The 24753-nt window shown below is 35.9% G+C and overlaps 1 protein-coding gene across 1 annotated transcript in view; it reads left to right on the top strand.

Moving 5' to 3' along the window:
- Dp1 (satellite-binding protein 1 Dp1) overlaps window positions 1–24753 on the top strand; it is an 80231-nt gene that overhangs the window by 25593 nt on the left and 29885 nt on the right. Inside the window, 6 exon segments of the mRNA XM_089090650.1 lie at window positions 7536–7702; window positions 8809–9015; window positions 11104–11418; window positions 12139–12432; window positions 15379–15510; window positions 16440–16772. Of these exon segments, the coding sequence (XP_088946776.1) occupies window positions 7536–7702; window positions 8809–9015; window positions 11104–11418; window positions 12139–12432; window positions 15379–15510; window positions 16440–16772 (1448 nt within the window).

The raw sequence follows: 24753 nt of genomic DNA, 5'->3' as shown, positions 1-24753 counted from the left end.
AAAATTCTTAAAGTTGATTTATTCTCAAAGGATAACGTATTCTTTTCTCCTTCCTACAAATTGCACTTAAAGCTTTTGATTTTGCCAGTCTCTGAAATCCACTCTCTGATAGTAAAATAAATAGTATGAGATACCCTTTTCCCTCTGATTTTGACTAAATAAATACATAAATGAAGATGTTCTTGCTTCTTTTTTTTGTGCGAGATCATTCTTAAGCCAATCATAATAAATATACTGCAATAAAAAGGTTTTCGCCTTTATAAAAATTTACTTTCACTAGAAAACTTGTCAATACTTTGCTTGAAAAAGTTGGTAGTCAGCCATATCCACTTCTTGGGGGAGTTTGTTCCATTCCTTGACTACTCAGTTTGAGAAGGCTCGCCTTTCAACTTCTTTATTGAAAATGTTTTGTTTTAGCTTAAAGTTGTGTCCTCGCTGATTATTTGTGTTGGAGTATTTCCTCTGGTCCAGTGTTATTATAGTACTTGTGACATAGCTTGAAAGTTTCAATTTGATCACCTTGGAGGAGAATATAGGAAATGGAAGGAAGTGACAGCTTTTCCAATCGTTCACAGAAGGAGAGACCTTATAGTTTTGGTACAAAATTTGTTGCTTTTCGCTGAATCTTCTCAAGTGCATCAATGTCTTTTTGAAGGTGAGGTCTCATTCAATGATAGGCCTAACAAGAGACTTGAATAGAGTTGAAAAAAGCTGAGGATTGCTTAGGGCAAAGTTTCTACGAATAAGTCCAACTACTTTGCTCACGTTGGATTCTTAGTGGTTGGTGAATTTTAGCTCACTGTCTATTATTTGAGGTCCCGCTCAAAGGGTGTTTTGGTATTAGGCTGGTGTTAAAGCTATAGGTTGACTTGACATTCTGAGGTCCAAGGCATAGGAGGGAGCTTTTGTTTGTGTTGACCTCCATTTCCCATGTCCTCATCCAATTGGATATCTTGCTCAAGTCGGTCTGCAGTTTTGAATATCGTTTGGGCATTTGGTAGGTCTAAAATGCTTTGTATCGTCAGCATAGGGTGTGATATCTCATTTAGTGTTTTCAGGCAGGTTGTTCGCAAAAAGATTGAAGAGCAGGGGTCTAATGACGCTACCTTGTGGAATACCGCTAGATACTTTTGTCACAACTTTGCTAATGTGGGAATCTACTTTCACCCTCTGAGTTCTTCCTACCAGAAAATTCGTGATCCAGCTAAGAGCTTTGCCTGCAATCCCAAGTTTTCTTAACTTGTGAAGGAGCTTTGAATGAGAAACTTTATTGAAGGCTTTACTAAGATCGAAGTATATTACGTCGACTTGTGTGCCTTTGTCGAGGTTTAGTCTCCAGGTGTTTGTAACTAGAAGTAGCTGGGATTCAGCTAACCTATGTCTTAGAAATCCAAACTGCCTGTTGTTGATTAACTTTTCAATTAGAAGCTATTCTAGTAATCTGTCTGCTATTATGGACTCAAGGATGTTACAAGTGATGCATGTACGACTTATGGGCCTGTCGTTGATTGGGTTTTGTTTTTTCACCTTTCTTGGAGATAGGGTGATAATTGGCTTTTTCCAGATACTAGGGAGTTTTACGGTATCTATAGATGCCATTAAGATGAGAGATAGGGCTCTTGTGACTTGTGACTTTCTTTAAGAATGCGAGAGTATATGTCGTCTTGGCCTTCTGATTTGTTTGTGTTTAGTTTTTTAAGGTTTTGATAGATGGACTCTGTCAAAATCTGTCACTGAGAAGCCAAAATTCTCTTCCTCTATTCGTGCTGTTTCACTTCTATTCTTCGATTGCAGTGTAAAAACTGATGCAAAATGATAATTAAATAGATTGGATTTTTCAGTTGGGTCTTCCAATGTTTTTCCAGATAAAGGATCTATTAGAGCTGGGATGCTAGGTCGGTCATGTCGCTTGGAATTTACATAATTCCTGAAAGCCTCGGGATTTTCTATTATATTTTTGGTGACTTGTTTTTCTCATTGAGCTGCAAAGTAACGTGTTAGTTTTCTTACTTTATTTCTTAAGCTGCAGAATTTAAAGCTTTTTGCAGTCTGAGTTGATGATAAGATAGATGAAAGTATCATTCAAACACGATTGTAGATTTTTCTTACGAGATTGTATTTTAAAGTTTGAATCTGTACTATCTGGTGGCAAAATTTCTAAATTTAAGGTTTTTATCTCTTACTTTGTGGTGGCAAAACTTTGAGTTTTAAAATTTTTTGAAATATTTTTATCTCTTAGTCAATCTTCTTGTGCAATAAGTTTCTTTATTTTTGTATATGCCAGGTTTTAAATTAGTTCAGATGCTCTGAAACGAGATAGAGTTGTCCCTCAAGAAGAGACTAAAGTCTTTTAAATAGCCAGAATGATCTGTTACAAAGATTGGGTCTATTGTACATATCATTTGTAATCAGCGTAACCACTACTTCTATATTCTATTTATTTAGTTGTGCGAAAAACTTTCTTTACTATCTTAGAGTAAAAGAACCCACATTCTGATATTATTCTATTTATTTAGTTCTGTGAAAATTAAATAAAGCCATATTAACCATATTACACTAAATTATATTACTTCTATACTCTATTTATTTAGTTATGTGAAAAACTTTCTTTACTTTCTTAGAGTAAAAGAACCCATATTCTGATATTAAATTATACTATGTTAGAAACTTCAATGAGCGTTGAAAGGGTAAGTGGTTGTCCACCCTCCCCTGTTGTGTTGAGTGCGTCTGTTAAGGCTGCCGTTCTCCTAATCTCTACTCCTAGCCAAATCTCTTTTCAACCGGTAAGAGGCCTTTCCAAAGCAGAAGCGGACGTTTAAGGAACGGTAGCTTGGATTATGAAAGCCTGAGCATAATAGTATTTAAAAGTAAGGAAGGAGAATTTTCAAGGCTGCAACCACCCAACGTTGTTTTTAAGTGTTTCTTTTTACTTGATTTTCAGCTTTGGGTTTTACCGTGAAAGTTTGTTTTTTAGGCTAATAGTTTCGGTTCCTAATAATTAAACAAGAACTATGTAATTAAACAAGAGCTATAAAAAAACTTGCAAAAATCCTACTTAGCGAGCTTTTGTCGCCTCCCTTCACTCAGTAGTTCTGCTCTAACCTCCCTCTTCCCTTCGTAAGTCTGTAATAAAATGTCTTTTTTGTAAGCTATCAAGATTGGCTTAGCGTTACTTCGGTCGACATTGCTGGGGGAAGTGTGGGTTTCGATACTAGAAATCAACTGGTTTAAGATTTTATATTTAAGCGTTCTAGGATTTTCAGACTTTAGATATTGCTCCAAATGCCCCCTCCCCCAACCATATTTCCCAAAATCTGTCATTACATCTGCCTGTAGGATCGAGCAAAAAGAGGAAGAAGACGAGTAATTTGCGTCAAATGACGTAAAGGAATAAGGCGTAAAATATACGTCTTAATTCCTAGGGAATTTAAGGTGTACATTTTGGCTGCGGCTTTGGCTTGGGGCTGGCTTGTCAAAACTCTAGGCTCGATCTGTTTCTCCAAGAGGAAGTCAGAACGAGTCAAAATGTTGGTTGAAATTTCCCTAGTTAAAATCATACCTACAAAATGATTGCTTTCCCATCATTCTGAGACAATTGGAACCCAAAATTAGTTACTGCTATCGATTTTTCCCTCTTTCGGAGGCTTTACAGTGCCTCCATTGAAATAGCAATGATACTAAAATGAAATCTGATTCTTTAAATTGGTTGATAAGAAACTAGAATATTTTTTTTTGAAAAAGACCTCCATATACAGTTATTTAGTTTTAGGCTAGAGGGCACCAAGTTTAAAAATACGGAACGCGTGGGAAAAATACCCAGAAAATGCGCTAACAAATTTTGCTAGAGAAACTTACTTTTCTGATTGCTACAGCGAAAGATGAATCCTATCATTAATCTAAGTTAATTATTAATATGGATATTGCAAAAATTATTCAAGACAATGCGCTTTAAATTATTTATTCATTGACTTACTTACAAAATCATCTTTTGAGAAAGAGCAATTAAGGTATCCCGCTCTTTTAATGAGGGACTGGGGAAGTAAGGTGACCAATCCTTACATCGTACTCATTTAACTGGTGGTATATACAACCAAACTTGAAAATATTGGATATAACACCTTTTGAATTACCTTGTCGATTTATTTGATTGTCCTGGTTCTCGAGTACATTTAATCTTATTAAGATGCTACCGATCCTTCTGACGGGGTTGATTTCAAGTACTTTTTTCTGTTCTCAAAAGGTATTTTAACTTAAGAACATCTGGTTGCTATGCTGAAGGTATTTTTGAATAACAACATCCCCTTCCCTTTGCAAAAACTTTGCGAATTCAACTTCCTTGATGCACTGTTAGATAGAAAGTGCTATTGTAAAATTGAAGCTTGTGGAACACACATTACTATATGGTATAGAAATTAGGAATTTATCCTGATAATGGATATACAAGACTCGTCAACAAGTAACAAACGAGGTCGTGATCGTGAGTGTTTATGCTTTATCTTGCTTTACCCCAAGTTTCCATCCGTCTGCATAATTTATTACCATCAAATTAATTGAATATGTCCTTATTGAGTGTAATTGGTTTTCATGCATCCGTCTAGAATCAAGATTGCAATTAATCAGAAAAACTGAATGTGCGAAAAAAATTCTCGCTATTTAGGGAAAGAGTGGAAATAGCCTATGCTAGTCTTTTTTTTTCTTCGCTTGTATATTTATCTTTTCAAACATCCTTGCCAATAGCAACCCAAAATCAGAAAAATTTTGATACTAACGTATAGAGCAAAAGAATATGCCTCTCATGATGATTAATATCTAAAACTCAATAATTGTAAAAATACCTATCAACCGTTATTACTTGTCAAGCATGGAGCAAATATCCATGAAGTCCATAATAAAAGGCTTGTGTGTCCCTATGAAATTGAAGCTAGTACAGAATTTTTACGAACACTTGGAAAGAACTGTAAAGTTTTGATATACAAAAATGCGTAATTCCGTATTTTTCCCGAGAAGAATGGCCGGTGATGCGTGTTTGCTTCTTTTTCAAGGGTGATTGTAGCGGACCAGTGGCTGTAGACCAGCAGAATACGATTCATACGAATAGAAATAGAAAGTTATATTACCATTTTCTTAATAACAAAAGTGATTAATCTGCAGAAAAGGGGCGCTTGCTGTCATTTTGGGGTGAATAAAAAATATGCTGGCCCTAAAGAGGTCAAATCCTATCGAGCAAAAATTATGAGATAACCATGCGACTTAGAAGTTAGAACTATAAATAAGGTATCATTTTGATTAGTATCCCCACTTTTCTATCATTTCAGCATTAGAAAAAAATTTCGTTTCAGAATGTTAAGAATAATAGGTTAGGCTTAGTTGTAGGTCTTGACTGCACTGCTGTCAAAATCTCCATCACAAGTCAATATTAGTCCTCAGATAACCTATCCGTGTAGATGAAGGTGTGGTAGTATGGTGTTAAACGTTTTCACTATAGTCTTGGCATTGGTCTATTGAACTACCCCCTATCTTTTCTTAAGGCCAATTAAAGAGCAATCTTTTCTTAAAGTCAATTAAGATGCACTTCGCAACTGAGGTGTGACCCAGTTGTTAAGAACTAAACTTGCCCTTGTAAAATGGGTGAGAATGAAAAGAACTAAAGCGTCAAGGGAAAGTTCACTATTTGTTGGGTTCAGAAGAATTCTTAATCTTTGGTAGTTCTTGACAATTCCAATAAAAAATCAGAATTATAAAAATAGGTATAATTGTTTTTAATAGCATGAAAAGGGTCACTTACAAGTAAACGTCATTATAACGTACTGAAACTATTTTAGTAAGAAGTAATTTGAGGCGTGAACTAATTTAAGTGTAAACCTAATTACTATAAAACCAGTTTGAGTTGACTTCCTGCCAATATGATCCCGTCATCATCAAATCTCTGGATTCTAATTTTGATTCTAGATATGAGTTTCGAGTGCATTTGATAGACAAGAAAAAATAACACTTTTACAGTTGTCACTTTTTAAGGATAAGAGGAAAAAAATCCTGCAGAGCTATTGATGGCAGATAGGGCTTCTAATCGACGTTTCAGTTGCTTGTTTTTTTGTAGGGACAGCGATTAAGACTTCTGTTGAGGGGACTACTTGTGCTGAAATTTTATACTGCAAGTGCCGGGGTGAAGGTAATCGATACGACCTAAGTTGTAACAATTTACTTTTGTTGCTGGGGTAATAAGAATACTTTTGTTGCATGATCTTGCAGGGGCAATAAGAAAAATTTTTGGGACGGCAAGTACTTATACAATGTCAGTATAGTTCCCAAGTCAAGCTGTTTCTTTAGTGTCCGAGTGGGTTTTGAGGGGACTATCGCCGAAAGCGGATGCCTTTAAAACTTGATTTTACAAATTTATAAGGTCTTTGGCGCCTCATCAAAAATGAGACAAGTTTATTCAATGGCTGGTTTGATAATAGAGGACTAAAAAGATAATAGATTGTTATCTAGAAGGTTTTATTTTAACCTCATTTTAGTTGCTTTGTTTTTTTCTCAATAAGTCGATGTTTTGTATCTTTTTTGTTAGCAAGACAATATGATTCTGTCCAAGTTGTCAGACCCAAAGAGATGTGTAACCCTGAGAGACATTAAGAAGCTTTTAATCAGAACATAACAAACGTGAAGCTTTTTGTCTGAAACTCTGAAAATGGGTCGAACTAAATGTAAAACCTCTTAATATAAGTATGCTGATTTTCAGCCAATATAGTTAAAAATGTGTGATCGTCAAGAGTAAAGTTTTAAATTGTTGATTTTGATATTGCCTATGTTCTGACTTAGTTTTTGCATTACCAGGGAAGTTCGTATATATGGTCTTCTACTAAACATATATGATGAAATGCTTTTATTTTATCTAGTGCTTTTATTTTAACTATTGCTTTGTTTTAAATAATATCTAGGCTCTTCTTCAAGTCCTTAATGCTCAAATTAAGATTCAGGGAAATTTTAGGGGCTCGTCTCTTTCCTCCCTTGAAATTCTAGGTGATCGTTAATTTTGACTGAAATTTATCTATTTTCATGAAAAAGTAAGTTTTTTGGTACCCCCTAGAACACCATCTGCTTTACCACAACTTTGTTATCACCTAAGCTTATTTGTGGATACAGTCTGCTCATGTTTGTCACAGCATAAATATTATACAGTACGGAAAATTTGGTTCATAAATCCCAGTGCGCGGTTTGGGAAGTTTCCCAAAGCATCACAGCTGTAGCTTAAACAGGTCTCCTATATTCCCATCGCAATGCGCTAAAAATTTGTCATTGCACACGCGTGAAGGTGGAATCATGAAAGTTGTGCGACTGATGTATCCCAAAAATATTTAATGTAGAAAATGGGAATTTTCCATACTGTATAATATTTAGGCTGTGGTGAATGTCCTTACAGAAACTGAGAATCAACTTCTCATATGAAAATAAGAGTTTATGGACACCTATCTAATTAGGTAGTGAGATTGGTGTTTGAACTTCTCCTTCTTCTTTTCTCTAATTTGATTTGTTTTTAGGCAAGGGGGGTCAAAAGCTTCAGGAACTAGAAACACTTACTGCTACTAAGATTACAGTCCCAAAGATGACCGATCAGTCGGACTCAATCACAATGACCGGCACGAAAGAAGGGATCGAGAAAGCTATCCACGAAATCAGACTAATTTCTGATGAACAAAGCAAACAGGTAATTATCTCTTAAGTTCTAAATTGAAATCCTTTTAGTAAATTATTTGATTGACAAGGGGGAGGGGCTATAGTGATTATCAAGGGATGATCATCGTGATAAATATAGCGAAGAATCTAACATGACTCTAAACTACATTGAGTTCGCCTCCGTAGGAAGTTTTTATGGCAAATTGTCAGTATTACTGTTGTAACTGTAAACCATCAGTTAAAACAGGTTAAGTCTTAATTGTAATGAATCAGTTTTGGATTAAAATTTCAGTTTACTTTCAATTGTACTCAGTCGTTAAGTGAAAACTATAGCATTTGTTCTTGAAAGCCTAAAAATCTAGCGACTAATAATTCGCAGTTTCTTTTCTGTTCAGGAAACGTCTGTTTTTTTTTACATTTAGTCCATTATTTTGTTAAGTAAATTAGGTCCCTTTTACGTGGATGGCAGGAATTATCTTTGATGCTGCTATTTTGTTTATTGTCTGTTGTTTTTTCCTGTTGACAAACAATAGAAAATGACTCACCGAATTAATGTAATGGGATTAATTTGAATATAACCTTTATGGTTTGTGTAATTTATTTTGGAACTAGAACAAATTTCCTTTTCCATTAAGAAAAATTACAAGCCAGACAATTGTTGCACAACCAAGGTCATATCCAGGATTTTTGTTTGGGGGGGGGGGGATGCAATTTTTTTTTACGCATCAAAATTTGTTTATATGCATTTTTTTATGTTTTTAGGTATCGGACATTTCTTTTTATGTTTTTAGGTGTCTAAAATATGTGTCAAGATAATCTAATTATTTGGAAAATATAGGAAATATAAACAAAAATCTCGGAATAGGGGAGGCGGAGGGTAGGCACTCAACCGAAGGCACTTGCCTACTTAAACTTGATTTTAGTAGATTGCTAAAATCTTTTGGAGGGGTGTTTAAATGAAACAAAAAAATCTCGGCCTAAGTCTATACTTATTCTTGCATGTTCAAAATCATGCGCGTCTATAAATGGAATCTACTTTTCATTTAAAATGTCCCCAATTTTTGTTTTTCTTGTTTTTTCCGCATTTCTATAATTATTGTTTAATACTAATTTTATTATCGCATAATTTATTTCTAGGCTTATGAGCGATTAGAAATCCCTAAAGTGTATCATCCATTCATTGCTGGAGCAAACAATGAAAAAGTGAAAGCCCTAATGGAAACTACTGGAGCTCGGATTAACATTCCACCGTTGAGTGTAATGAAAGACGAACTGACCATTGCCGGTGAGAAGGAAGGTGTCCTCCGAGCCAAAGACGTTATTATGAAACAGTTTGAGGAATTGGTTAGTTTGTTGCTTCAGTTAACTATTATATTTTTGTTTACAGCCTTGTTTTCTTTAGAATTTTCCCAAAGGTTAATGTTATATATATATATATATATATATATATATATATATATATATATATATATATATATATATATATATATATATATATATATATATAATTGATGCATTTTAATCTAAATCAGCCATTTATCTGTTGTATCAATCGTGCTCTCAGCTGTTGGAACTGGTTTATTTGCATTACATGGAGATCGAAAATGTTTTTTGCTAAAAGCATGCTAAAAAGAGACTAGTAGAACCGTTCTGCTTAAATTAAAAATCAATATGACGGATGTATAGTAAGTGTTTTTTTTTTTAGTCACACAAGTATTTGTCCAATAAGAGTGTCATACTTACTCCCACCATTTACCCGTGCCATTTAAACGTTTTTGCCTCTCAATTACTCGGAATATCTGTCTCGGCTTTTTTCTACAATTAGCCAGTCTTGATGCCTACTGGAAAATTCTTGATTTTCAATTCAAAATCAATTATTTGAACTACTTTACTTTTCATTCCGTTTCTTTTTTCTCTTTCTACTCTGTTTATTTCTACAGAAAAAGATTTTCTTTCCTTGCGTGCTTGGAAAGGAGGTTTAAATAGAAGGGCTTTTCTCTGAATTTATAAAGCATGGTCTTTTCCCGTAATTATTAGTTGTGTCGGAAAGCTCAATTTTGATAATAGTTTCGCCAGAAGACTTGTTTTATTCTGTTTTCTATTTAAGTGGCAGAATTGAATATCATTGAGCGTTTAGAAATGAAGGGATTAATATTCCTTGACTGGGTCGTGTATTAGTTTCTTGTTTGTGTATATGTGTCTTTTTTTGCACTCTACATAAACAACGTATGTTCAGTATTCAGTTCTATTCACTTATATAATGGAAAAATAAAAGAAAAGAAAAAATTAGAAATGTAAACTTTCATCTTTATGGAAGGAAGATGGATCAAACAAGCCAAAAGCTAGTTCCTTTTTATTCATTTTTATGAATTTTGGTATTACTCCTTGACTGTATTTTCTCGAATACATTCAGAAAAAAAAAGTTTGTTTAAGTGCATTTATTGACTACTATGGTGTTACAAGTGATATAGGTGGCCACTTTTCTTTTTTTCTTTTTTTTCTCTAATAAAAATGAAAAAGAAAATCTCTTAAGGAAAAATCTCTTAAGATAACACAACTCAGCATTTTGCTTTCTAAGTGAAGTTTCATTTTGTTTTCTAAGTTTGCTCATGTCTTTTATTGTTTGTGTTCATTATTTCAATTACTGAAAGAAAAAACTTGCAAAAAAAATCATGTATGAAACACCTTCCAAGATGTTCGACAGACAACTCCTCACAAACAATAAGTAGAATAATAGGGAGGTTTTTTTTTTACAAGACTAGGGACTGCGAACTACAAATGAATATTTCGACCCTATATCCCAGGGCCGTCCTCAACAAAACAAATGAAAATATAAAAGAAACTGATGTTAAAATGCGATCTTTAAAAATAGAATATTTTCCAAACAGTCCCAGCATCATTACTTCAGGGAAGTTCAACCAAGACTGGTACATCAAGTGAAGTGTATAAAAGCAATTCATTCAAGAGGAATAAAAACAGTTAAAACTAGCTCTCAAAGGTAATCTTGCCTTTTTGACAGTCAACATAGAAGATCTATTCGTAACAGGTTGAGTGGTATTTACAACTTAACCCTTCCATGGAGAAACATTGAGGGTAAACATTAAAATTCATAAAATAGTTTGGACGCTTTGGTGTAAAAATCTTTAGTTCTAAAGTACCAGACCCTTCCTCATCCCCTTACATTTATTATAAAAATTGCATAAAAATAGGCTGTGATCTGTAAATACTCTTATTTGAATATTGTTAACCCTATTTTTAGTATATATACCCCTATTTAAAGCAATGCAGCCTAAAAGTGTATCCCTGCAATAGTTCTTCTGACCTTCACCAACACCTCCCCTCCCTAAAATAATAATATTTTGCGCCAATATTCATCTTTGTTTTCAGAAATCAATAAATTGTATAATGATTCATGCAGGATTTTTCTTTTAGAAGCGAAAATGCGCTACAGTCTCTGTTGAGGTGAAGAAGTCGCAGCACAAATACGTAATTGGAGCAAGAGGAAGCGGTATTGCGGAGATTTTACAGGAGACTGGAGTATCTATCGAGATGCCCCCATCAGATACTGTCACAGAAACTATCACTCTAAGAGGTCCACATGATAAACTGCCAATTGCTTTAAGTAAAGTCTATGAAAAAGCTAATAGTGTCACCTCTGTTGATGTAGATGCGCCCTCTTGGATTCATCGACATATTATCGGAAAGAAGGGAGCCGGTATCCGTGCCATAACTCAGGATTTTCCCAAGGTTTGTTGATGTTGCAATTTTTCTTGATATTATTGAGAAGTTGTAATTTAGTTGTTTCAATAGCTCGTCAGCGGAATTTGTGTATACAAAAACGTATTTGTTTTGACAAACGACCCCATTTAAATCCTCACCTTTTGAACGTTTTAAATTATCACTGCCAATTCTCTTGAATCAAAAGAAAATCAAGGGAAATGCCTATTTTATTTTGTCTGAATTACCAATTACAGCAAGAATGTATCCATATTTTTTTTTCGAGGGGGTGGGGTGTGAAAAAAAAATTAAAAAAACTCATCAAAAAGTTGGTTTGTATTCCTTTTTTTATGTTTTTACAAGTTGGACAATCGTTTTTTGGGAGGTGGGGTGTTCAAACCCCCTAACCCCCCCCCCCCCCCCCCCAATACGCCCCTGGTTGACAGGTCTCTGCCAATACAAGTCATTCTCGCTTGGCTGATTATTTGAACATATTAGCACCAAGATGATTTCATCCAAGAATACTTGGTTTTGGAGATCGGGAGTACACCGAGAAGCTCGTAAAAACATAGACTCCCACTCTTGGTCTCCGTAGGGTTACTCTTGTAGTCACACTAAATGTTATGTGAGTATACTCAACGTGTGATTTTAGTTCAGAGGGCGTAAATGTTAGATAAATAGGCTATTCTAGATGACTAATAAAAATAATTTTAACTTTTATGTTAAATATATTTCTTCTTCGTTTTGAAGGTTCATGTTGAGCTTACAGACAAAACCGATAAGATTCAGATAGAAGGGCCTACAGAGGACGTTGAAAAGGTTGCCGATGCTCTCCACGAGGAGGTGAACAGGCTCCTCTCATCAATGACTTATTCTGATGTACCTATTGATGGGAAATATCACAAACATATTATTGGGAAAGGAGGAGTAAACATTAACAGGATTAAAGAGGAGACTGGAGTCACGATAAACTTCCCTGAGAATGAGACCACGAATATAATTCGGATTGAAGGACCTCCTGAAGGGGTTCAAAAGGCAAAAGAGGTAAGCCGATATCTGTGTTAAAATCCATCCTGAATTCCTGAGAAATAAAGATCCTGAATTCCTGAACAATTAATACCAAAATATGACTTGCAAAAACGATGTAAAATAATTTGACTTGGCCTTTAAAGTCGTAAAAAAAACACGAATTTTTTACATTTTTTTTAGTTGTTTTAAAATTATAAATTTATAGGACAGTACCACATTTTCGTCAGTGTTGCCACGTTGAGCGGTAAAAATAATCTGCAAAACTGATCAGTTACATTTGAAAAAGCTTTTCGTCCATAAAAATTCAAACATTAACAATCTGTTCATTCCCAAAGGCAACTTCACCTTCATAGGAAAGGTTCAAATTCTCAATGGGGTTCGTTCTTTACTAGGTTCCACCTGAGAAAAAGCAGTAGGTTTTCTTCTCTGTGTGATCTCCAGATATATGAATAACGTTTTGAGTGACATTTGTTTTTAAGAAAGTAAAGAATAGCTATATTGAACCAACTATGTTCGATAAGACTATATAGCAAGTTAAGAGATTTTTTTTCGAGATGTGCCTTATAATTGTTTCGAAGGTATAACAACTTCAGTTTAAATGCAGATGTTAGTAAAAACTGAACTCTAAATAATAAAGAGCAACGAAATGCATCTCCATTTAACAGGAAGTAATGAAATGGAACTAGAATATTTAAAACAAGGAGGAAGTCTTGTCTTCTGTGTCTATCTATGTTTACTCTCCATCGGTGAATCTCAGAAGAAGGGGTTTTAAATCGGTTAAAGATGGCTGTTATATTATGGGTGAAAGGGGGCGTGTATGATCCTGGGTCTCCGGAAAGGCTTAGTTATTAACAGGAAAAATGTAATTCTCTAGAATATCCAGGCTAATTTTTTTAAGTTACGTCCGTAATTTCTATCAGAAGGGACAATTATGTTGTAGAGCAGCACTACTGCTTTTGCAGCTGTTTTGCTTTTTTTTTTTCTTGTGGTCAGCTATCTGTGGCTCTGAAGTGGTAAGGGATGCAAATTCGAAATTTTTCTGGACAAGAGAATCATGAAACGGGGCAGATTCTAGTGAGAGATTGTAACATTTCCTGTAGTTTAAAAAAAACAACAACAATTTTTTTCCTCATGTTGTACATGTTGCCGAAACAAAACTATCCTAGATGTGAAAGCAAACTTTTTCGGAACAATTTTATCTTGTACTACAATTAATACCAAAAGGTATTAATACCTTTTGGTATTAATTGTCTTTAATACCTGTTTTAAGATTAAAGACTACAATTAATACCAAAAGATGACTTGCAAAAACTATGTAAAATAATTCGACCTTAAAGACCAAACCATTTTTTAGAAGCCATTTTAGACTTTTCCCCTGAAGGTGATATATATATATATATATATATATATATATATATATATATATATATATATATATATATATATATATATATATATTTATTAGTTTAGATTTTGATCATATTTAAGGAGTTTTTCCAGTTTTTATTGCGTCTTGGACACGTCGAAGGTGCAATCCTCCCTTTCCTTCTTAATGAGGTTGGTTTAAAGGATTCCTCCGTGTAAAGAGACCTAAAAATGCATTTTTTCTTATTTTAATCCTGTGTTGTGCGAATCTATGGCCTATAGGGCGAAAATAAGCTTAGGCAGTTTGCCGCAGGTATTATAAATATAAAAATCCACAAAATTCTAAACACTATCTTGGTATCTACAATGTCGTTAGTATCTACAGTCCACAATCTACAATTTGTTTTTAACTTAAGATAGTATTCATAAAGGAAATGTATTCGGTGTAAGAATACACAAAAGAAATAAACAAATAAAACGTAAAAATATGCGTAAAAAAAAACAAAAAAAAAAACACTTAGAATGCATAACAGCTGAAAAGAGATTTTATTAGCTTGGAGGTATCCCCACTATAAATCAACGTCAAGCCCTTCAGTGTCTCAATCTTAAATCATTTTTCTGATACAGCCAGAATAGAGTAGCCTAAGGTTACCAAGAAGCAACATAAAATCTTGAGAAATGTCACGGGCTTGACGTCGTGACGCAGTGAAGGTTTAAAAAAGGTGCTCCAAAAGGCTTTGAAAGCTGTAATAAGGTGCTTCACGTTTTATAGTTAGGGAGCATAGGATATACTTCCAAAAAAGCAACTATTTAAGTTTCATTGCTATTTATTTTGTGTTATGTTTCTTTGGATTTGATCTGAAGTTCTTTGATGGTAATAAAAAACTTCCAACAATTGGTAAGAATGGCGGCTATTCGAGAACACGATTTGTGGGTCTTAATTAATTTCATTCCCCAATGCGCTTAAAGGGGCTTTTTCTTCGGAAGATATTCAAAATCAAAAGTGTATGCAAGCTTTCTTGCTGGAGGTAGGGGGAAGGAGGGTCATTGACTAAAGACTAATTATACTTAAATAATTGGAAATAACTTAACAACTATTAAGATCCTGCAGATCAATCAAAACTTTAGGCACTAGGAGAAGCGGGATCATTGACTCTAGTGCTGTCATCAGCGGACTTACTGAAGCGTATTATAATACTAAAAATAATAAACACCCATTGTCTTCTATTTTAATACAGCAATTGTATCGCGTTTCTTGCGTAATTTTTGTGCCTATATTATGAATTTCGGTTTTTGCTTTATTTGTCATTTTCCGTATTTAGCTAATATCGTGCCTGTATTATGTTGTATGACATCGTCTTAGTCTGTGCAATGTGGCAAATGTACTATGTTAAATATTGTTGTTTACTTTTTGGATACAATATACTTATATTGTTGTAGACTTGACATTTATTGGATTTGGAAGTCATTCTTGATAGGTTTATGCTTCAGTAAAAGAATATAGCCATGCATTTTGGCGCATAAGCAGAATTGCAGTTGTAAATTTAGTGCGCAAATACATATTGTCTAATTAAGACTATAATAAACTTATTCCAGGAACTCGTAGCTATGTCTCAGAAGATGGAAAATGAAAGAGAAAGAGATATTATCATAGAGAATAGGTTTCACAAAACCATCATTGGAGCTAAAGGAGAAAAAATTCGAGAGATTCGTGAAAAATTTAACCAGGTTTGTTTATTTTTCATTTTAGGCCATTTGGGCTTCTAATTCACGTTTCAGCCGTTTGAACACGAGAAAATTTCTGACCAGTTCTCGGCCCATCCAGCATGAAAACAGTGTAAACATCTTTTAAAAGAAAAATCATACTAAATAGCTAGTTTTGAATCGGGACATTCGAAAAGGGAAGATCTGTCACTTCCCTGATTTATTTGATCAGCGCGGCAGGGTTGTATGTGAACAAGGTGCATCTGGCTCAAAACTGCGAAATAAAATTGTTTTGGCCATGGTGGATAAACTGTTATATATGCCGTATTTATGGAGATTTTTGGTGCCATGTCCACTATTATACTTATATCTCTGCCTTTTTTCTATGGTACAAAGAATTCCATGCTAAAATATGTTAATCTCAACATAATACATGGTTAGCTAAATCCATTTGTCTTTGTTTCTTTTATAGTAAATCGTCTTACATCTGCTTTTATTTTTCACAATTTTATGTTGTAGTTTTTATCAATAAAGAAATACAAAATTACTTCATGAGTTGTCAAGTTTTATATCATTTAATATTCCATGTAAATTCATTGGTTAATTAATCTGCTGTTTTTAACTATTCTCCCCCTCTCTCGCCCCCTCCCTTTCTCTTCACGCACTTGGCCAATTCTCCGAAGCTAATACACCAAGTTGCTTTTGTATAAAAGTGTTCCTACATTTTGTAGTATTAGTTCGCTCCAGTATAGGATATCTCCTCAAAAGACAATTGATTAACGCTTGAGTTTATCAGCAATAAGTGATCCACGCCCCCAAGTATACATTTAACTAACAGAAAAGCCAAATATTCATTTTGATGGAAAAGAGTAAAAATTTTCCAAGGCTCCACGAGTATCTTTTTTCATTGCGCCTTTAGCCTTGCACAAATAGTAATATGCCTTTATTCCTAGGTCCAGATTTCATTCCCGGACCCCTCTGAGAAGCGTGATGTTGTCAAGATTCGTGGTCCCAAAGCTGATGTCGAAAGTTGTTTCAATTATTTGAAAAAATTGCACAAAGAATTATTGGAGACATCCTATTCAGTAAAAGTTCCCATATTCAAAGAGTTTCACAAGAATGTCATTGGAAAGGGTGGTGCCAACATCAAGAAAATTCGCGAAGAGACTAAGACCAGGATTGATCTCCCTCCCGAGGGCTCTGATAGTGATATGGTCATCATTACTGGACGAAAAGAGGACGTGGATAAAGCTAGGGAGCGCATCATGAAAATTCAGAGTGAACTGGTGAGTGTTTACTCCATATGAATAATCAGTATAATGTGACAGATTGAAAAATAAAGGTTTGTTTTTGTAGATAAATAAATTAGAGTACTTTAAAATTTATGTTCCCCGTGCAATCTTCAGTGTTTTATTTTGCTGCTCTCCTAATGTTTAGATATATCAGCGAGAGACGACATATTTTATTATAATTCCATAGCTGAGATTGAGCCCTATTTATCTGCCAAATTACATTTATAAAATTTTGCGTACACGGCTTTTTTAATTGAAAATATATTGAAAATAGTAAAAAAAGGACAATTTTCCTCGTTTTGGAGAAAGTTTAGATCCTTCCCCAAGAAAATGTGTAAGTAATATCATTGTTCCAATGATAGATTTGATTTGATTTCAGTAATATCAGATTTGAGACCAATGAATCCAACAATATAATTAACTTGTCCTTTTGATGCTGCTCCAGCCTGCGGGCTTTTCGCAAAATTGCTTGTCTTAGAGGGAAACAGAGAAAATTGCCTATGGATTGTTCTGGGTACCCATCTGACTGACCGTATTTCAAACAGTGGACTGTGCGAAAAATGTGGTTCAATCCCGTGCCCTTGGGCTATAATGAAAGAAAGGTTGAGATGGTTTGGGTACGTTATGTGGATGAAGGATGACATATTGCCGAAGATTTTTCTTTTCGGCCAACCGTCTAGGGCTAAACGGAAAGAAGGTCGTTTTCGTCTTGGGTGAGAGAACATCATAAAGAAAGATTTAAAGGAAATGGGAACGTCCTGTGAGGGTGTAAAAAGGGAAGGCTTTGAATAGATCGGGATGGAGGAGGGGCGTGCGTAGCTGTGTTGGCCTCAGGCGGCTTGCGGTGAGTTGTTAGTAGTAGGGGTAGTAGTAGTAGTATACTTTTTTGTCGACCCCTTATCTTCCTTCATTTAAGAGATGTATTTAGACTGTGTACATTTCTGTGGTTTTTTGCTAAGTTCAGTTTTCCTCATTTGCTATTCTTTAAGTCCAGTTTTTCTAATTTTACAGGAGAAAAAAAAAACATTGAAAGAATCTTTCTCACAAATAAAAATTTGAGAAACTAAACTTTATAGACTGACTCTCTTAGTTAACTTTTCAATCTGAATTCGCTGGAAATGTCCAAATCGCTGAATTTAATTGTTACTTAAAAGATAAGGGACTTACGGCTTTTTTTTTTGCAAAACGATAATCTCGAAATTTCAACGTTTCCCAATTTGCAAGATGTGCTTCAATCCTTTTAAACTTTTATTATTATTTTTCACTTGCAAACCACTTGCAATGTATACAAATCCAACCAAATTCACTCAAAAGACGAACACTCTTTGGGAAGCTGAGCTCTGTCTGGAATATACTCGCAAAGCACCTTGTCATACAGAAGGTTTCTATAAAATTAAAGGAAATCCTCCGAGATGAAGGGAAGAAGAGAGGTAATGTCACCGTACTTGGCTTTTGCTGATCGCGTGACCATTTGGAAACTTTGACCCCTTTTTCCTTTATTCATGATTCGAAATGGCTCGTTTTCCTTGTGGGAAGTTTTGAACTACATTATTCTTAAGTCTTTTGTGTACCGGAACCATGGGATTTAAGTCCACTTGAACTTTTTTTTTTGGCAAGGTCAATGTTTATTCTGACAAAGATTTTCTTGAAGAATTCACCAAAATCTAAGATTTCTTTCTTTTTCATCAGATAAGCATTCATTGGTATCTTACCGCTGGCAGTTCTGCTGACATTTGCGCAGTCAGCAGGCACGTTGACTTTAAAGGTTTTTTTTGCTATACCTATCCTTGCATGGCCCGAATCACACTTGACATGTGTGTGACCTGGCTCCAGAAACTTCTGGTTAATTGCTTCTTGGTCTGTGACAGTAACTTTGGACAAAAGTAAGACAGCATTCCAGTAACAATAGAATTTTTTTTCTGACCTGCATGTATCAGACAGGCAAAACTTGCTTCAGATTTGACCGAATCTAGCCAAGTAATAAATTTAAAACGGAGGTGACCTCCCTTCCCTGACTGGCCCTTGTGCCACAAAAATTGTGCGATTTTTTTCCATCTATCAAATTATACGTTCAAAATTGACGCTTATAGAAGACCATTTTTGCCTTAGCATCTGAGGTTGGAAGGCATTGCTGCATATAAAATGTCCAGAGTTCCTCCTGATTTTAGCGCTTTTTCTTTGTCTTCCTTTTTTCTGTCATAAGCTAGTTTAAAGGCACTTTCTTACTGATCTTTTTGAGAGATTACTGGGTTTTTAGGATCAGGATCCACCTTAATTTTCATTTCAAGCTTCCACATAGTCCAAAAGAATCTTTAAATGGGGGTTTGAATCCAAGATTAAAGTTTTCATAAAACAATTTTCTTGTACTGAACAATTTCTTGTCTCTTCTTCACTCTGCCATCTCCAGATCAAAGATTTTTGCAGTATTCAAATTTGCAGACATGCTTTCTTGAGGCATGAGCCCTCGAATAATGGGACTCGAAATCAGGAAAAGAGTTAATTTTGTCCTTGATAAATTTCAAATTGATCTCATTAGACTTATTGTGGGCTGATCTCTCCATGGTTGAATAGGGCGTCTGAACTATGCCAAACTTTGTTATCTTTGAAACCATTCCTCTCAGTTCTTTTGTCAAAACCATTCCTTCTCAGTCCTTTTGGCAAAATTTGTAACTCAGTCAGAATTAAAGATAAGCCCATTTTGAAAAGACAACTCGACAGATCTCTTCGAGCTCTTTCGGATCATATGCTTAACTCATTTTCGGAAAAAAGTGGACTTACACCCTTTTTGCAAAATGCCCCAAATTTATGACTAAGAAGAGGGGAGAAAGAGCCAATATATGTACTATTATCCCTCCTTTGTACAGGTAGTTTTGACGCGGAAGATGTTTTCTTGAGGCATGAGCCCTCGAATAATAGGAAAAAAGTCCTTTTAACAAAATTTGTAACTCAGTCAGAATTAAAGATAAGCCCATTTTGAAAAGACAACTCGACAGATCTCTTCGAGCTCTTTCGGATCATATGTTTAACTCATTTTCGGAAAAAAGTGGACTTACACCCTTTTTGCAAAATGCCCCAAATTTATGACTAAGAAGAGGGGAGAAAGAGCCAATATATGTACTATTATCCCTCCTTTGTACAGGTAGTTTTGACGCGGAAGATGTTTTCTTGAGGCATGAGCCCTCGAATAATAGGAAAAAAAGTCCTTTTAACAAAATTTGTAACTCAGTCAGAATTGAAGATAAGCCCATTTTGAAAAGACAACTCGACAGATCTCTTCGAGCTCTTTCGGATCATATGCTTAACTCATTTTCAGAAAAAAGTTGACTTAGGCCCTTTTTGCAAAATGGCACGAATTTATGACTAAGAAGAGGAGAGAAGGAGCCAATATATGTACTATTATCCCTCCTTTGTATAGGTAGTTTTGACGGGGAACATTAGTCATTACATATTGAAGCACTGTAACAAAAATTTAACTGGTAGTCCGGGCGCCACTAAAGCGTATCTCGCTTATTTCTGAGTTGAGGTGATCAGAAAAACACAGTCAGTTTGAAAACAGGTTCCGACTATATCGACCACGCTGAATCTGAATATGGGTTTGTGGCAGAGCTGGAGATCACGGCTTGACCTTGTAAAAGCCAAAAAACACTCTTTTAGGCCTATAAAACGTGTACAGACTGTTTATTTTTTTTTTCTAAGGTTGTACCACTCCGATGTAGTGGCGTGACATCTCATTTTGTTCCTGACATAGTCCTCTCATAGAATATGTTCTATTTTTTCCCATATCTCGTATAGCCCAGGAGCTATAGGCTAATATTTATTGATTTTCCCCGAAAATCTCAAAATTCAAAGGTTCATTTTCTGATAAACCACGTATCTTGGACCTTTCTGTAATTTTTGTATATTTCATCCTTTTCCAAAATTTACCTTGAGTATTTAGCTTCACAGTGCCGTAAAGTTCAAAGCTTCAACTGTTCGGTGAAGCCGTCTAGCATTTTTTGAAAAAGTAGACGTCAAAATTTATATGCAAAAACACATATTTCCAAAATGACTATGTGACAAATCTTTTATGACACAATTTCACACAGAATACGACTATGAGCATGAATCTTCCAACAAATTTTAAATTTATTTTCACGAGGATCAGTGTTTTACTAATTAATCTTGAGATAGAATTTCCCAGGTACACATGTCGTAGGAACAAGAAGACGAAAATGATAAAATGAGCTTTCGTGAAAGAAACAATCTTGTGTTCTCTGTTGCTGATTAAACTTGAGGTTGGTAGTATGATTGAGAAGCTCTACTGTTAGTGGTTAGAGCTAAGAATAGGAACTGAACGACGCCTAATGCCTGCCTTATGTAACTGTGTAATGTCATGGACAGGTAGGCTAAATAACTTTCAGATTGCTGGAAATGAGTGAACAGAAACTGAGTATTAGGCTTCAAGATGAAAACTCAAGACCAGGTTGGAATTAAGAATGAGTTTTTATCTCAAACTGTTTGATAGACATTTTGTGACATTTCTATGTAGACTTGGCCTATACTGTAATTAGGCTAAGTTAGATCAGACATTTTTAGGGTATGTTAGTCTTGATGTTGCTGAGACCACCTTAAACCAATCTACCACAAATCCAATATTTTGGATACCCTACGCCAAATGCTGGGTATATCTAACATTTGGCGCAGCCTACCCTAGCCTACAGTTAGGGATATTACTTGTCTTATGTACTACCATCAACATAATGTACTACTTCACCCCTGCAGTAGTACAACATGGGATCTGTACCTCAGAATTTGAGTACTACACCCCACCATCAGTACTACATTAAACATGGTGTAGGTCCTATTATGCTATACCTGGAGTAGTACACTGTTGGTTAGACATAGGTCTCAAATTTTGAGGTACAGATCCTGTGGTGTACTACTACAGTGTTGAAGTAGTACATTATATTGATGGTTATACATAAAATAATTAATATCCCTGACTGCTAGTCTATGCCTAATCTAGTCGATGCCTATCAACAACTTAAAATATTTACAATAAATTGTTTGCCAGTTGAGTGAGCATGGCTTGAAAGTGAACTGGGACACTAAAGTAAGCCTCCTGTACTTAGCTTAGTTACACTGCAATGATATTCTGCTCGATTTGGTAAATATGAAGACTACTGGCATGGTCAGCAATGAAAAAAAAGCAATATGAAATGATTTTTGTGTAAAGTTTGTAAAAAGTGGACTTTAAAGACAATTTCTGATGTTTTTCTTTCTAGGTCAACAATGGAAAAGCTGAAGGGAAAACATCTGCGCTTCATGCTTAGCCCCCAAAATAAAACAACGATTAATTTCTCTTTGTGCATTATTTGCCAGACAAAGAATGAGAAATTGTATAAGCTTACAGACATGCGTCGAGTTGTGAGTGTCCTTCAAGTCAGGTGCAAGTGCAATTTAGCTTACAGAGCATTAAAAAAACAATCTTATGAACCAGATTTTCATGAGAAGGAGCACAAGTGGCACAAAGCCTGTTGCAAAAAGTTCCTCCGTCGTAAGCACCACAATAAAACTGCTGATCAAGCATCAGCTACTGAGATAGAGAGTCAAATAGAGAGTGAAGTGATACCTATCACTCGTATCGGATATCTACCAGTCATACCAAGTGCTCCATCTAATCCAGCAGTTGTTGAAGAGGCAATAAACGTTATGCATCGTACAGCTCACGCACTGAAGTTACCTCATACTGTAATAACGTGTGACCTAGCTATCTACGAGATCATTATCGCATTAAAAAATAAACAGCCTGAAGCATTCAGTGACGTTATACCAAGAATGGGTGGATTGCATTTTTGTATGAGCTTCCTTGGTTTGATTGGGTACCTCATGAAAGGCTCGGGGCTTGAGGAAATATTTAGTAAGGCTGGCATTTTACTCCCTGGAACTGGGAAAAAAGCTATGACTGGAAAACCCTATTACAGGTGTATGCAGACTCACATCATCGTAGTAGAGGCCTTGTACAGAGTATATTGGAATGCTCTTGAACAGTATTACATTGAATCAGACGAAGAAGCAAGTACTTTTGATGAGCTGTCAGATTTGATATCTACGTTTATGAATTGCGGAGGCTCATTCGACAACCTAGACAAACACTTGGAATCTATGAAGCCTTTGATGAACCAGTTCAACAAGTCGCGTGACCAAAACCTTACAACGAAGCTGTGGATGGAGTATATGAATCTTGTGCTGATTCTTCTCCAGTTCCTGATGGCAGAGCGTGGGGGAGACTGGGAAGGTCATATTATGGGTGCAACCCTCATGTTGCCGAATGTGACAGCCGCAGGGCCTTATAAGTATACTGCATGTCTACTCCAGTATTTGAGTGACATGAAAACATTCCTACCTAGCTTGCATGATATCTTTGTCAAAGGACTATTCAACGTGAAGCGGAAAAACTGCAAGATGAATTGTGTTTCCCCAGATCATGCACTGGAATCCACACTCAACTTTGAATCATAACAAAAGGGACGAATAAAGGGAATCACACTGAGCTCAATGGCAGTTGCCAAGTGGACTACCACCATACCATTCTGTGCTGAAGTTTCCTCTGCCCTTTGTCGACTTACCGGAATTGAGAGCATGAGTGAATTTGACGGTGAAGGAAGCAAAAATGGAGCCTTTGAGAAGCGCCAAGAAAACCTTGTCAGTAGTGTGGTCTCTGTTGTCGAAGACCATATTGATCCCTTTACATGTGATGAGGAATCATTTGTGAATATCATTTCAAATCAAGTAGCTGATGAGGCAGTGACAAAGAGCCTCATGAGTGCATGTGCTAGTGGTTTAAAAGCATTGGAAGCATACTTCGACGGAAAACCCAACCCCTTTTCCAAGGTTAAAGTAAAGACTATGGATTGCGAAACAAAACAGGCCAAACGCTCGACAACCAAGACCGGTAGCAGCGTTCATGCTGAATTGGAAGCTGTTAAAAGGATTTTGGTTACTGTTGTCACTAGTCAAGAATCTACGCTTGAGATGCTAAGTAAGATCATGCCGCATGAACTTTTGCCCTACGCCCCAGCAATATTTGAAGCAGGAGCTGGTGAACGTATTAAACTTCCATCGGGTACGAAGTCAAGTTTTCTCGAGTTCATTCGTACCTCTGCAAGTTTAGAAAGTTGGCCTAGTGAAGTACCGATTAACACGGTCGCGGGACGTGGTGTGGTGGTAGATTTCTTGCCGTTAATCGGGTCGCAAGTGCCAGACAAAACCGAACCCGTTGAGGCATTTTCTAAACTAATCCTTGCATGGCTCTTAAATCGACTCCCAAAATCTACAACCGAGCTGCATATTGTAGCTGATTGGTATGACGGAGTGTTTGGCCTTGCAAACATGTTCGGGCATCCTATTGTTCTAAAAGACAGTAGTGGATGTCATGAGCGGAGAGGAAATACAGTGACGAAGAGTTTTATCGTTACGAAGAGCATGGTGCTAGAAAACTGGGATATCTTGCTTATGCAGTCAGAGAGTAAGTCAAGACTTATCGAATGTATTTTTGAATTGTGGAGCCATGTCTGTCTTTCTGAATTAAGATTTACCATTTACCTCTCTGGCGGATTCAGTGACAACATGAAGGTCCTAAAACTGGTCCCATCCAAAACGACATTAGATCCGAACCCGGACTACGAAGCTACCTTGTGCAGCACACATGAAGAAGCCGACACGCGTGTGGCTCTCCATGTTGCCGAATGCTACAGAAATGTATGTTCCCAAGTAATTGTTGAAGCGAATGATAAAGACATTGTGGTCATTCTATTACAGAACTCTCGCGAAATATTCATCTGCAGGTGTGACCCGGGCTATAAACCCGAGCTCTACGTTCAGTTCCGTGTAAAAAGTCTTTCCGATCCATACAATTGTGAACAGAACATCGTGTGCTGTTTTAGAGTCAATAGGGCTGCTACATTGCATTAGTGGATGTGATACGGTCATTTTT

Source organism: Artemia sp. Qi Xiang Cuo, chromosome 6, assembly GCF_049724085.1.
Source record: "Artemia sp. Qi Xiang Cuo chromosome 6, ASM4972408v1, whole genome shotgun sequence".
Taxonomy (NCBI): Eukaryota; Metazoa; Arthropoda; class Branchiopoda; order Anostraca; family Artemiidae; genus Artemia; species Artemia sp. Qi Xiang Cuo.
This window is presented reverse-complemented; position numbering and strand designations above follow the sequence as displayed.